At 43.6% G+C, this 12,238-nt stretch overlaps 1 protein-coding gene across 3 annotated transcripts in view; it reads right to left on the bottom strand.

Moving 5' to 3' along the window:
* Positions 1 to 12,238, bottom strand: part of VPS8 (VPS8 subunit of CORVET complex) — a gene marked incomplete at its 5' end in the record, with an annotated part of 75,486 nt that overhangs the window by 54,620 nt on the left and 8,628 nt on the right. For all 3 annotated transcript variants that reach the window (XM_083868713.1, XM_083868715.1, XM_083868714.1), the window contains 12 exons: positions 709 to 755; positions 1,837 to 1,927; positions 4,111 to 4,146; positions 4,619 to 4,693; positions 5,371 to 5,541; positions 5,949 to 6,029; positions 6,825 to 6,932; positions 7,729 to 7,788; positions 7,891 to 8,044; positions 8,635 to 8,702; positions 9,685 to 9,771; positions 11,264 to 11,388. In XM_083868713.1, the coding sequence (XP_083724839.1) occupies positions 709 to 755; positions 1,837 to 1,927; positions 4,111 to 4,146; positions 4,619 to 4,693; positions 5,371 to 5,541; positions 5,949 to 6,029; positions 6,825 to 6,932; positions 7,729 to 7,788; positions 7,891 to 8,044; positions 8,635 to 8,702; positions 9,685 to 9,771; positions 11,264 to 11,388 (1,103 nt within the window). The remainder of the gene's footprint in view (positions 1 to 708; positions 756 to 1,836; positions 1,928 to 4,110; positions 4,147 to 4,618; positions 4,694 to 5,370; positions 5,542 to 5,948; positions 6,030 to 6,824; positions 6,933 to 7,728; positions 7,789 to 7,890; positions 8,045 to 8,634; positions 8,703 to 9,684; positions 9,772 to 11,263; positions 11,389 to 12,238) is intronic.

The raw sequence follows: 12,238 nt of genomic DNA, 5'->3' as shown, positions 1-12,238 counted from the left end.
GAGACAGTGGTGTGACAATGGCACAGAAGTGCCCAGAGGGATACTGAAGGCCTGCACTAACTTTAACTGACCACGGAGCTGGGCAGCCAGCCCAACAGCCAGTTTTCAGGCTGGTGAACACATCCTGAAGCACAAGGCTCATCTGGGCCATGACTTTACCCAAAGCTTAACTTAAAGTATATTACATAGCAAAACATAGCTATCTGCAAATATAATAAGAACAGAGCACAGCTAAATAATTATTGCAGTAAGTGTGTACTTTAAACACACCCCTCCCAGAAGCAAGTTCCTGTAACAACTGAACTGGATCAGGTGAAGAGTTTATTCCATGTCCACATAAACACAGAGCACAATTTCCATCCTGAGAGTCAGCAAGTCACATACTTGGACAGGTGCCAAACAAAGGTCAGGGAACTCCAGAGTTACCTACACAAAAGGTTTCTCTTTACTGTGAGGGGACCAGAGATCTCCAGGCCTGGATGACAATGTGGCCTTTTGGACTGCTAATGCTGCAGATCATATCCCTGCCTCTACTCAAGTAGTACTTCCAAGTTTTTTCTAAAATCCTGCTCCCAGTTTTAGCAATAGAGGAACATGTACATGTTCTAGAGTTAGTTGGATTAACTCATGGAAGACAGAAGCCATTCCTTTCAGAACACAGACGCCAGCACACATGAAAATACAGTTGGGAAGAGCTCAGGGACTCACTCTGTCAGCAATGACTGCTTTCCTCTTGTTCGTGTCCCCAGTCAAGCCTAGAAAGAATGAGGGAGTGAGGTGAAAAACAAAGTTTTTCCCATCTAAGCTACCAGTAGAAATAAAAAAACTCCACAGTTCAGATGCTAACATAACTGCCCTTGAGATGCAGAGGTCAGAATATGTACAAACACAATTTTGTGTTCTACTTTTAGCCCCTCTCTTCTTCCAAAAGGTTTGTTCTCTTCACTTAAAGACTGTTCTAGCACAGGAATGGCAAGAACAGTTCTGAGTGCTGTTTAACACTGAGAGAACAATTAATGGAGAGCTGTCAAAGACTGTACATGAGGGTAATTGCTGGAGGAGGTCTTGATGCAAAGAAGCTGAATAAAGTGCACTAAAAGGGGAAAATATCATAAATGCCAACTCAAAAAGACAGTTTTTCATTATTAAAAGCATTACTATCTGCTTTACTGTGCTATATCCATGCATCAAAACAAAACACATCTTCATGTACCAGCAATTTCACAGCAGGATCCTGTCCTGGGAACTTGCATCTCATCTGTCAAAGCCATCAGAAATTATCTGCTGTAAAATCTATGTGTCCAGTACAAACGTGACCACACAAGTGGCAGTTTCTGGCATAATTAACAGACTTCTCAAGCAATCTCCTTCAGAGGAAATGTGGTGCCAAAAACCAGTGTGATTCTTTAAGTTCCTTGTACAGTCAGGGGAGAGACTTGGATCAAAGCACCTGCTTGGCAGAGGTGACAGAGAATCACACTGAAAGGTACCTACAGGTCATGCATGACCTTCAGGAATATTTTAGCAGGTTGGATATTCAACATCTGGATCAACTTCCTTCATGGCAAAGTGACAACAGGATGGAGTCACACACAGCTCAAGAGCTTTTCATTTGATTTCAGCAAGTTGCTAAAGGGACTATGGTTAAAAAACATTTTAAAAAAATCAAACTGCTCCATATAAAGGTTGCTTCTGCCAAACTCAAAGCAACACATTCTATTTTCTCTTCTTCAATTCAATTCTGTTTTCTTCCCCTAAAAAAGTGGTTCCTGTATGTGCAGATATTTTAAACTATCCCTAGAGGTTTCAGTTAAAAGCAAACAAGTCCAAACTTACCTACAACAGCCTTTGCTTTACCTTCATAAAAGGACCAAGCAAGAGCCAGGGCATCTGTGAGACGTTCTTGTTTCAGAAGGTGGTCAACTCTCTAAAATAACAAGGAATACTGGACCTCAGAACTACAGAAAAGAGGATTCCCTCCCCTTTAAGATTGGCATTTCCCAGTAGAGGTCATGGTTCCTGACAGCAAGACAACAAGACTCCTCAGGAGCTCTCACCACACTGCGATAAAGGATAGGATCTCAAAGAGGTTCTCTCAAATGGACATTTTCTCCTGGACTAAGAACTGTCAGGCCCCAGTACATCAAGTCCCTATGAAGGGACATTTTAAATCAGATGCTTGATGGATGGAGACCCCCCAGGATTATTGACTGTCTGATAAACAAAGGATAAAAATTTCCATTCCCCATCCTTGCCTCATCACCTGGAGCACATCAACTTGGGAGTTAACAACTCTGCCATGCTTTCAGCAAAGCAGGTACTCATCCTACCCCCTATTTTCTCCTGAGCTCACAGTCAGCAAGAACTGAAGTAGATCACAAGTCACAAGAATTTTCTGCTTTAAGGAACTATTAATACCCAAGGTCAAGCACCACTGGCCTTGGTATGATAGGTCAGTGTCAAAGAACTGTTTGAGAGAAGAGGGATTCCAGGTCTCAGCCCAGCATCCTGTCCTGCAGCAAGAACTAACTCCCAGCTTCACTCTAATCACCACACACTCAATTCCAACTCTTGGCTAAATCCCCTACGATAAAGGGGCACAATCGCAACACAGCAGAAACCATACAGTAATTTAGAAAGGGATTGTCTCAGAGCACAAATTGTGTTTGACCTTTGAATTCCAGGAAAATCTGTACCTGAAATCACAGATCAGAATAAGACTCTTCATTACAGCTCACTAAACCAAATTCAGTGGTGAATGGCAGGAGATAAAAGTAGCAGAGAGAAGCAATCTTGGTAACTAAAAGCTCAACAGAGCTCAACTGTTCATATCCTATTAAGTTCCTGATACAATGTCACATGAAAGAGTTTATAACCATAGATGAGGACAACAGCCCTAAAGCAACCTAAGCAAGAGGAAAAATGGTGAATGTCACTGCTGAAAGGAGAAATATGAGATTGCAAAGAAATGACTAGCAGATCTCCTTGGGAATCAGTCTAGAAGTTGATTCTTGATTCATTGAAGCCTTCTACATATAGGCATAAGCTGAATTTACCACTAAAGTTTACTGATAACCAATTGGCAGCACCTGAGGTGAGACAGAAGAACAAAAAGACAGGAGAGATGTGCCCCTGAAGCTGGTAACAGAAGCTACCCAACAGTACAAACAACTTCCAGCAGAAATCAGTTTAGCTACAGGGCACCAGTGAATCTCCAGAGTGCCCAAGTCATTGACATCACATAGCCAAGGGAACAGAGAAAGGAGATCCAAGGATGCATGAGAAATGATCTCATCTAGCAGAGACTGTGAAGGAGTGACACTGTGCATGACACTTGTAAGACCTTACCCAGAGCAATATGTGACAAACTGCCCATGCTCAAGAAACCGAGCACACAGAACACACAGAGAACAGGGACTACAAATAAAGAAAGGAATGGGAAAGTAATCACAGAAGAGAGAGGTAAAAGAGCTCTGCTTAGCCTTGCAAAACAAAGCCTGAGAGAGAACATGCACATACTGAATAAACATACTGCAAAGTGGTGATGCAGAAAGGAAAAGAGCTGTTTGATTCAAGTGAAAAGTACAACACAGAACAGATCTAAATAGGTCACTAAGAACTTTAGTGTGGGCATTAATGGGGTTTCAGCTGTCAGAGAAATGATGTTCCAAAACAATCTTCAACCAACAAGGACCTAAAATCCAATGAACTTTCTAGGTAGGCTTTGATGGATTTTATGATTCAGCTCCTGCAGTAGCTGGAGACAAACTCCAGTGAAGCAGGTTCTCTTTCACTCTTGGATGCTTGTGGGGCAGAGAGAAGGCTTGCATCACATGCTCATCCTAAGTAATGCATTGCACTAGCAAAAGCTGACACAGAGCAAGGCAAGATGCCTTGTTGGGGAGAACAGGGTCTCCATTCACCCTGAAATTTATGCAAGCTGGAGTCCCAGTGTCCCCATGAAAAGCAGTGTATCCACAGCATTGGCCGTGTAGCAATCAGGAATCCTGAACACAGTGCCCAGAAAATGTTTCACAAATGCTCCCTCCCTCCTTTGAGCTAGATTTAAGCAATTCAAGCCTAAGCTGTACAGGCTCCCTCTCAACATACCTCTCTCCAGCTTCTCAGTGTCAGGACATGAACAGACTAGGAAAGAAAAAAAGAAATTGAAAGTTGTTTACTGGCAGTTGCTCAAACAGCCTGTAGTACCCCACAGACCCACCACAGCACACAAGTACAGATGACTAAATAAAGCAACCCTGAAGCAGTATAAATTGGAGTCCAGTTTTAGCTGCTGTCTTATTTTCTTCTGTTTATTCCCCAGCACATTTATAACAGAGACTGAGAAGCTTAGGACAGAGGAGATGTCAGTAAAGTAAGGCTAAGTTTACCCTGGAGCAAAATGAATCAGGATATTGTGAAACTATGACAATGTCTTACTCAGCCCATACCCTGGCTAAAACCAAATTATTGCACATTTCCTTCACTCCACAATGTAAGTGCACAAAGAACCTTTTCCCAATACACATCTCCACAGAAGACAAATTGCCCTTTTCTAGAAGAGCTACCATCAACACTGAGTGCCATGTATTTCTATTGAAAAATTCCCCCCACTTACCTTAGTTCCAAGGTAAAAGACCTGACCACCACAGCTGCTGATGGACTGGTAACAAGCTTTCTCTCCAACCAGTGCCTACAGGGAGAAAAATCACATGCTGGTAAAACTGCATTTTGGTTTTTTTAAAATTTCCCAAACAACATAAATACACTTTCAAGATCCTTTATAATGCAGAACTCAAAATGAGGCTGGAGAAACAACACCATAGATTGCTGGGCAGTAGTAAGTCCAAGAGCTCTGCTGTCACTCCTTCCTGCTTGTGAACTCAGCTTCAAGTGCTGCTGAGCTCTGGCTGCTCAAAGACATGATGAATTAGGGCTCTGTCTCTACCCTCAGGTGCCAGAAGATTATGGGGGCCCTTTCCTTGCCACCTGCTTCTTCACATATCTCCCTCAAGAGCAAATGTGTAGGGCACACAGATGGGAAGACAACATTGAAGTGAGAGTTGCTACAACAGCAGTTTGACTGCCAGTAACCAGTGCTCCAGTCTGTGGTGCATAAAGTAAAAAATCCTCTTAAAGAATAAAGCACATCAGCTTTTATCCTAGACAGAGTATTCCAAAGCTTGGTAAAGGAGGAGCAGTTCTTACAACCTTCAATGCACAAAAGGAAACACGAGCTGTTTGTTAGCTGCCCACATGACCACCCTGTCTCACTTCTGAGATGCTCCCAAAAGGCTTTTTCCCTCCAGGCTTCCACTTAGGGCCTATGCTAAACACAGCTGCAAACACAAAGAGGCCACCAGTGCCTACCAAGGCCTCGCTGACATTGCCCCCCGTGGCCAGAGACTTGAAGTGGCTGCTGTTGTAGACCAGCTGAACCTCTGAGATCTCGATGGTCTCCAGCTCCTCCTGAGTCTGACGGTCTATGACGTGCAGCTTCTCCACACTGTCCAGCAGCACCGCTGTCCGCGAGTTGATCCACTAAAAAGCACCAAATTCCACATTTCAGCGATTCCCCAGCAGAGCCAAGGAAACAGGCTCTGGCCATGTCCCTGAGTACCCCTACTGGGTATTCTGGGAGAGCCAGCAACAGCTGTAGACAAATGGCAATCTACCAGAGCTCTTGTCCTCTTGGCACGCTGTTCATGCTCCAGCACACTTTCTATCCAGAGGTGTCAAAGCCAAGACAACTACACCACCCGTTCACAGGTGGTTATCACACTGTGCTGATTTAGGAGAGTCCCAAGTATAAGGACATTTTCAGTTAGTTATCACCAGGTAAACACAGCCAAGAGTACAGAACTAAGGACTACTGAGATACATTTACATGAAAACTAGTGCAAAAAAAAAAAAAAAAAGAGTAACCATTCAGTAGTACTGAGACTTACAGTAAAGTTGATGAGATCATAGTGCAGGTGAAGCTGCCTCTGCTTCGTGACATGTATTGCACCACTATCATCCCTCTTGACCTAAAAGAGAAATCGGACAAGGCACACTCAGACTCAAAGACTTCCTTCAGTCCAGCCTCTCAGTTCCCATAGAGCACCACACTGTCTCCAGGAATCCGGAGCTCCCCCCAAAAAAGCATCTCAGCAAGACAAGTTTAAACATGAATCCTTTTCTTTCTCCCCAGTTTTACCAGGAGAGATGAGGGAGGAGAAAGAGGATTCAATCCAGACAACATGTCTGGGTGCTTAAACAAAGCTTAAGGTCCATCACGATAGCAGAGTTGGGAAACCAAGTTAGCACTCCAAAGCCAGAATGCCAGATTTTCAGAAGCCTAGGTATTGCTCTCATACTGAAATCAGCATGGAATTGTCTCCAAACAACCATATCTGCATGTGTAACTGCTGCAGATCTAAACAGGATGAGCACCATGCCCTCAAGTTACACACCGACAGAACTGAAAGCTCTTTTCTTAGTGTTTTATACAATTCTTTTCCAGACTCATGTTTTGAAGCAAAAACTAAGATGATGTCTCAAATTCATGTGCTCTCCCTGAAAACAATCCCACACACTTATACCTCCAGTAGAAACACACTGCAAATCAGTACTTCTGTCACAGATAAATCTCATGCCTCCAGGTAAAGGCACCGCTGCAGCTGAAGAGCAGTGACCACCAGGCTGGTTTTCCCAAGCCAGCGGGAAGCTGCAGCTGTCCCAGCATGCTCAGCTATCATACTGTCACTGAGATAGAGGCTCAATCCCTGAATGTGTGGATGAGATGTGACCACTGAAAGCAGCACAGACCAGCCTGGACTCACCAGAAGAAAGTACACGACATCTCCTCGACAGAAGGCCAGCATGGGGTTCACTGAGTTCTGCACAGCCACAAAGTGCCACGCCAGCAGAGGGACACTCGAAGGGTCCATCTGTCACACAAACAGCACAGACAGTGGTTAAGGCACACCAGGCAGACCCTCAGCTCCAGGACATGAGACTCATCAGCTGCTTCTCACTTCTCACTGTGCCTGGTACACACAGGAGCTGCAAACTAAACTCCTGGCAGCACTTTGTGCTCTTTGGTCCAGTGGGAGCAGTGTGTGCCCTTGGCAAAGTGGACACCCAGGCACAAAAGCACTGGTGTCCGAGCTGCTCAGGGTAGGTCCAATCCCACATGGATACACGGACTACAACAAGCTGCAGCCTGATATCCCTCATGTCTCCATTTCCTAACATAACCTATCCCACATCTGCCCCCTGCTGCTTTTTCAAGAGGAATTATCCTATTGACCAGTCAAAGTGAATAATTCAGAGTTTAGAAGACTATCTAATGCTTAAATTCCTCTTGATTCCTGTTCCTGTAATTAAGGGGTCTGTTGTATGGTTCTAATATAAAACAGTGGCCCCAGTCCAAGGTGACTGTAGCCATAATCAAGTCAACATCCCATCTGTGGGTGCACCCAGACTGCAGCAGGAAAGACAAGAAGCTGAGGAACTCTCTCCTGCTTATTTGAGAAAATCAGCATCTTCACAGAGGCACAGCTGGAAACAGCCTTCTTCATCTCCTCTCTGCCACAATCTCCACACATCAGACCCCCAGATTATCACAGCAATTCCACAGTGCTGTGGAAGGCAGAGGTAGCAAACACCTGCTCCTGATTTCATCTCCTTCCCTCCAAGAAAATGTTTGTAGCCAAAAAGCACCTGTTTGGCTTTATTACTCACACGACCATAGGGAAAAGTCATCCACACTTTCAGAGATGGCTTCAGGCCAATAACCAGGATCTTCAAGGAAGGCAAAAAGGCAAAATAAAAAGTCTGAGTATACAGCAGAGAACTCCCTCTTTGTGATGTCTCACATCAAGCCTCCTGCAAGCAGCACATTACCTTAGTGAGGGAGGCCATGGCCAGCAGTGAATACTGGGTGATAGGATGGTCTCTCAAATCAACCTTTGCATGTAATGGCTCAATACAGCAAACTTCCCCCTTGGAGCCACTGAAGAGACACCGAGACTCGCATGTCCTCACTCCCATAACCCTCCTGCAAAGAGCAGAGATCAGCTTGTGGCAGCCCAACAATCTCAAGAGTTATCCTTCATAAACACTCCTTCTAATAAGTCCCTTGCACAGCTCTAGGGATCACTTCTGATGTGTCACTGGAGGCAACCCCATACAGCTGCTCAGATACAGACAAGAATTCCTTAAGATTTTATCTGACAGTAAAGTTTGGGAAATTCCTGGACTTGATCAGATTGACTGTGACTCCTTCCTCCTTATCCTTCCTCCTCTTGAAGAGGCCAAGAGTAAAACAAGCAGCTACTGCAGGACAGCTCTCACTAATGAGCCAAGGAAAAACGAGAGGCAGCACTTTTGTGACAGCTACCAAGAGCCCACAAGGAGTGCCAAATTCTGGACAATACAGTGACACCTTAACAACTAAGGCTATTCTTTGGCTATTGGCTATTACAGCATCTTGCTTCAGCTGAGAAATTACACTACAGCCCCAAATTACACCTTCAACATTCAGGCAGTAGCTTTATTGGTTTCCATGGGTTTTTTCTCCCTAGGTTTTAGAAATAATGACCCAGAACTGGTTTCTTGTACTTTCTCTGGGTAGAGTTGTTGTCTTACTTAAATGACAGTTCAAAGACGGAGCCTCCACTGTCGTTGCAAATTGCAAGTGTTGGATCATCTGTAAACTGAGCAGAAAACAAGATTAAAATGGCCCTAAGAAATAGATTACAAAAAAATGGCTATAAAAATACATGCTATGGCAGTATTAACAACATACAGAGTTCAAGCAGTGCACCTACAGAAAGATCTTTAACATACCAAGGTGAGACAATTTCTGGGGTTGTTTATGATGTGCAAGAAAAGCAAGATTTGTGTTTCACCTTCATTTCCCCAGCAAGCCCTGTTGCAGATTTTGGTACCACAGCCCCACTACTTTCTGCTGCAGCTCAGAATTACAGCACACCAAAACCTGTTCTGCCCCTAGAAGGGCTCTCAGCCTCAAGCCCATGGGTTGAGGCCAGAGCTGGTGGATGGGCTGCAGTTACAGACAGGCCCAAATCAGAAACATCCAGAACTTCTAAAGATACCAAATAATTCAGACAATAAAGGATTACAGTCTCAGCTGGGGACACTTCTGGAGCTGTTTGCAATCCAGAATCTGCAAGCCCACAAACATCTAAGGCCATGTAAAACAAATTCAGGCACAAACTCAGATATGATTTTCTGTTTATAACAATAACACTATGCTGAACAAGAAGCCATAGATGATTTCTCTTTCAACCCAAAACATTCCCAACAAGCTATTTGAAAAACTGCTTACAGAAGCTCAGATTCTTTTAAGTTAAAAGTTGGCAAGTCATGTATTCAGGTTAAAACACTGCAAGTTTTAGAGAAATGGGTTCTAACACCTAATTCATCATACATTTTGGTATCAGAGAGAGGCATCATAACAGACAACAACTGTTATTTGTTACGGTACAACTCACAGCCAAAACTATTATACTCAGTTTCATTTTAAAATAGAATTTCTGCTCATTTTTCTCATCTCTGGATACCACTGCCATAGGTAGCTGCCCTCATATAAAATCTAAAACTACTGCACAAGGAAAGTCACCACATCTGACTGAACAAAACTGGGATAAAAGTAGTACATTCAGTGTTTATTACCTTGATGTGCAAAATGGCTGTTCCTGGAGGGTGGGCATCTGTTATGGAGCGCAGCAGCTTCCCACTGGCCAGATCCCACATGGTGATCTGCAAGCAGACTGTGTTCAGTACACATTCACTGTCAAGGGTTCCCTCCATCACCTCTTACATTACAGTACAGTGACAAATTCCTGTACTGACATTTTCACCCTGGGTTAGAAGGGGTTTCATATCAAAGAAAAGTGACCTGTCATATCAAAGAAATCCATTCCTGTCCTGTTCCTCCAAGCAGTTCACCTGTCTGTTTAGAGTTGACACCATGTGTTATCTCAACTCTGAATCATGTCCTTTTGGCCAGCTCTCCCCACCTGCCCCATCTCCCTCAGCTCACAGCTATCTGCCTAACAAGAACATTAAAGAATGTAAGATAACTTTGCTACCACCCAACAAGTCCAATGCATTTCTCTCTCACAGAACCAGTGAAAGGTGAAAATCTCTGATAACAGCCCTGAGCAAAACTCAAGCATCTCTATGGCTACCATGAACCTTGTCCCTCCTCTCCTCCTGAGCTTGCTCAGCATGACAAGGCAGGTAGTTAGACAGACCTTGGCTAGTATTCAATATTCAATTCAAGCCATTTCTCAACTAAGAAGGAGGAAATCCCAAACTGCTCATTGCATGACTGAAGAGTATTAACTACTCATTGCATAACTGCCCAGAAGAGCTGAGATTACAATCTGAATAAAACTTTTTTTAGGGGAAACAGTACTTTATGTGATCCTATAAATCATCTATCAATGCTTCTAGACCATAGGTTTCAGAGCTGGTGTTCCAAAATGTTTTATCTGAGTATCATTTAAAACTAGCTGCTGTCCTGCATGGATTAAGTATTTCCACATGGCCTGCAGCAGGCTGTCATTTAGCCCTACCATAGGCACAGGGGTGCGTTTTATCTTCTGTGAAGGTGAAAGCCAAAGGAGCAAAGGGAAATGAATGCAAAAAGAAAAAGTAGCTTTCTGTGTACTCTTCTAAATGTTATCAAGGTAATATCTACCTATTTTGGTTTAGCCTTGTTACTTTTGTTCAGGAATTGCTTCTCTCCTTTGGTTCTGAGAAGGGCTTAAAACTACAACAAGCTCAACTCCTTTTCTCTACATTCAAAAGCTATGCTACTTCTGTCATACATGTAAGGTATTAACAAAAATTAACTTTGGGGTTACATATGGGTTTCAAGAACTTCAAGTCATCATCACAGTAAAAAACAGCTTTAATTACCATGCACAGACCTCAGAGAGTAACCTAGAAAGACTAAACTGCTTGTCCCAGCGAGCCACAGCACATTTCAGTTTAACAGGAATTAGTTACAATTAATTGAACCCTCTGCTATATTCTGCATTACTCATTTCCTCCACAGAAACCTGATTCAGCAGGAATTGGCTGCCCCAAAAAGCTCTGGGCACATCACACTGTATGTGCTGCTTCTGAGCACCGAACCAGCCGACACACAGCTACAGACTGAGGGGGCTTGGCTTGGAGCTGCTGCACCTCCGGGTACCCTCTCAGGACAGAGCACTGGAGCAGCTCATCCTTTGGGAATTACCTGTCCTTTTGCAAAGCCACAGAGCAGCCTGGAACAGTCATTGTTGATGCTGAGAGCTGAGATGGCCCCGTACTGGGCCCCGACCGCAGTGCTGCCCAGGCACAGCCGGAGAGCCTGGTTCTGATCTGGAGCAGAACAATTGGGAAAAGATTAAAAAAGATTAAAGGAAGAGCAATAGTTAAAATTAACATCATGAAATTATTTGCTACTACAATTCACCTGGGGTATGTTAACAATTCACAGGCTTACAGTTAAGTTCTTTTAAAAAGGAGTTTATAAGATGAGAGCTCACGTTAGAACAGAAAGAGTGGGACACTGTCTTGCAGGGAAATACAAAAATTATTTTTAAAAGTACAAGTCAGGGACAGGAAATATGAAAATGCAGAAGTATTACATACTGAAAAAAAAACAACTAGAAAAATCAAAGCAGTATCTAGTTTTCTTTTTACTATTCTGCATTGGTGCTTCAGTTGTAGCAATGAAGATGACAAAATTAATTCTACCTTTTGAGCCTTGCATTTCTGCATTTGAACATCAACTACAAAAGCCCAACAGAGGCTTTTGGTAAGTGCAATTTTAAGTCATAGTTTTATTCTTATTTTGTAATTTTATTCCTTGGTTTTGTTGCTAAAGACCAAAGGCTGGAAGGAAAAGGCCCTTTTATTTACAAGATGGACAATTAAAACACCCAATGAGTTCTGGTGTACACAGCTCTTACTCTATAAAAGAACTCCTTCCTTAAGCCACAGGCTGCTGCAAAGGTGCCACTGCTTGCAGAGCCTCCACAGGGACTGCAGAGCTGCAGGGCCATGCCCTGTCCACTCCTGCACACCAGAAACCACGGGCACCTCTGTCTGTGCCAAGTTCTTGAAGGCTCCCACCATGACAGACTCACGTGAGCTCTACGAGATGCTGCCTTTCATGAGTTTGGATGAGAACCCTCTGCCTGTCTTTGGTGCACTGATCTCAAAAGCA

The sequence above is a fragment of the Zosterops lateralis genome, assembly GCF_965231275.1.
Source record: "Zosterops lateralis genome assembly, chromosome: 10".
Classification (NCBI taxonomy): Eukaryota; Metazoa; Chordata; class Aves; order Passeriformes; family Zosteropidae; genus Zosterops; species Zosterops lateralis.
This window is presented reverse-complemented; position numbering and strand designations above follow the sequence as displayed.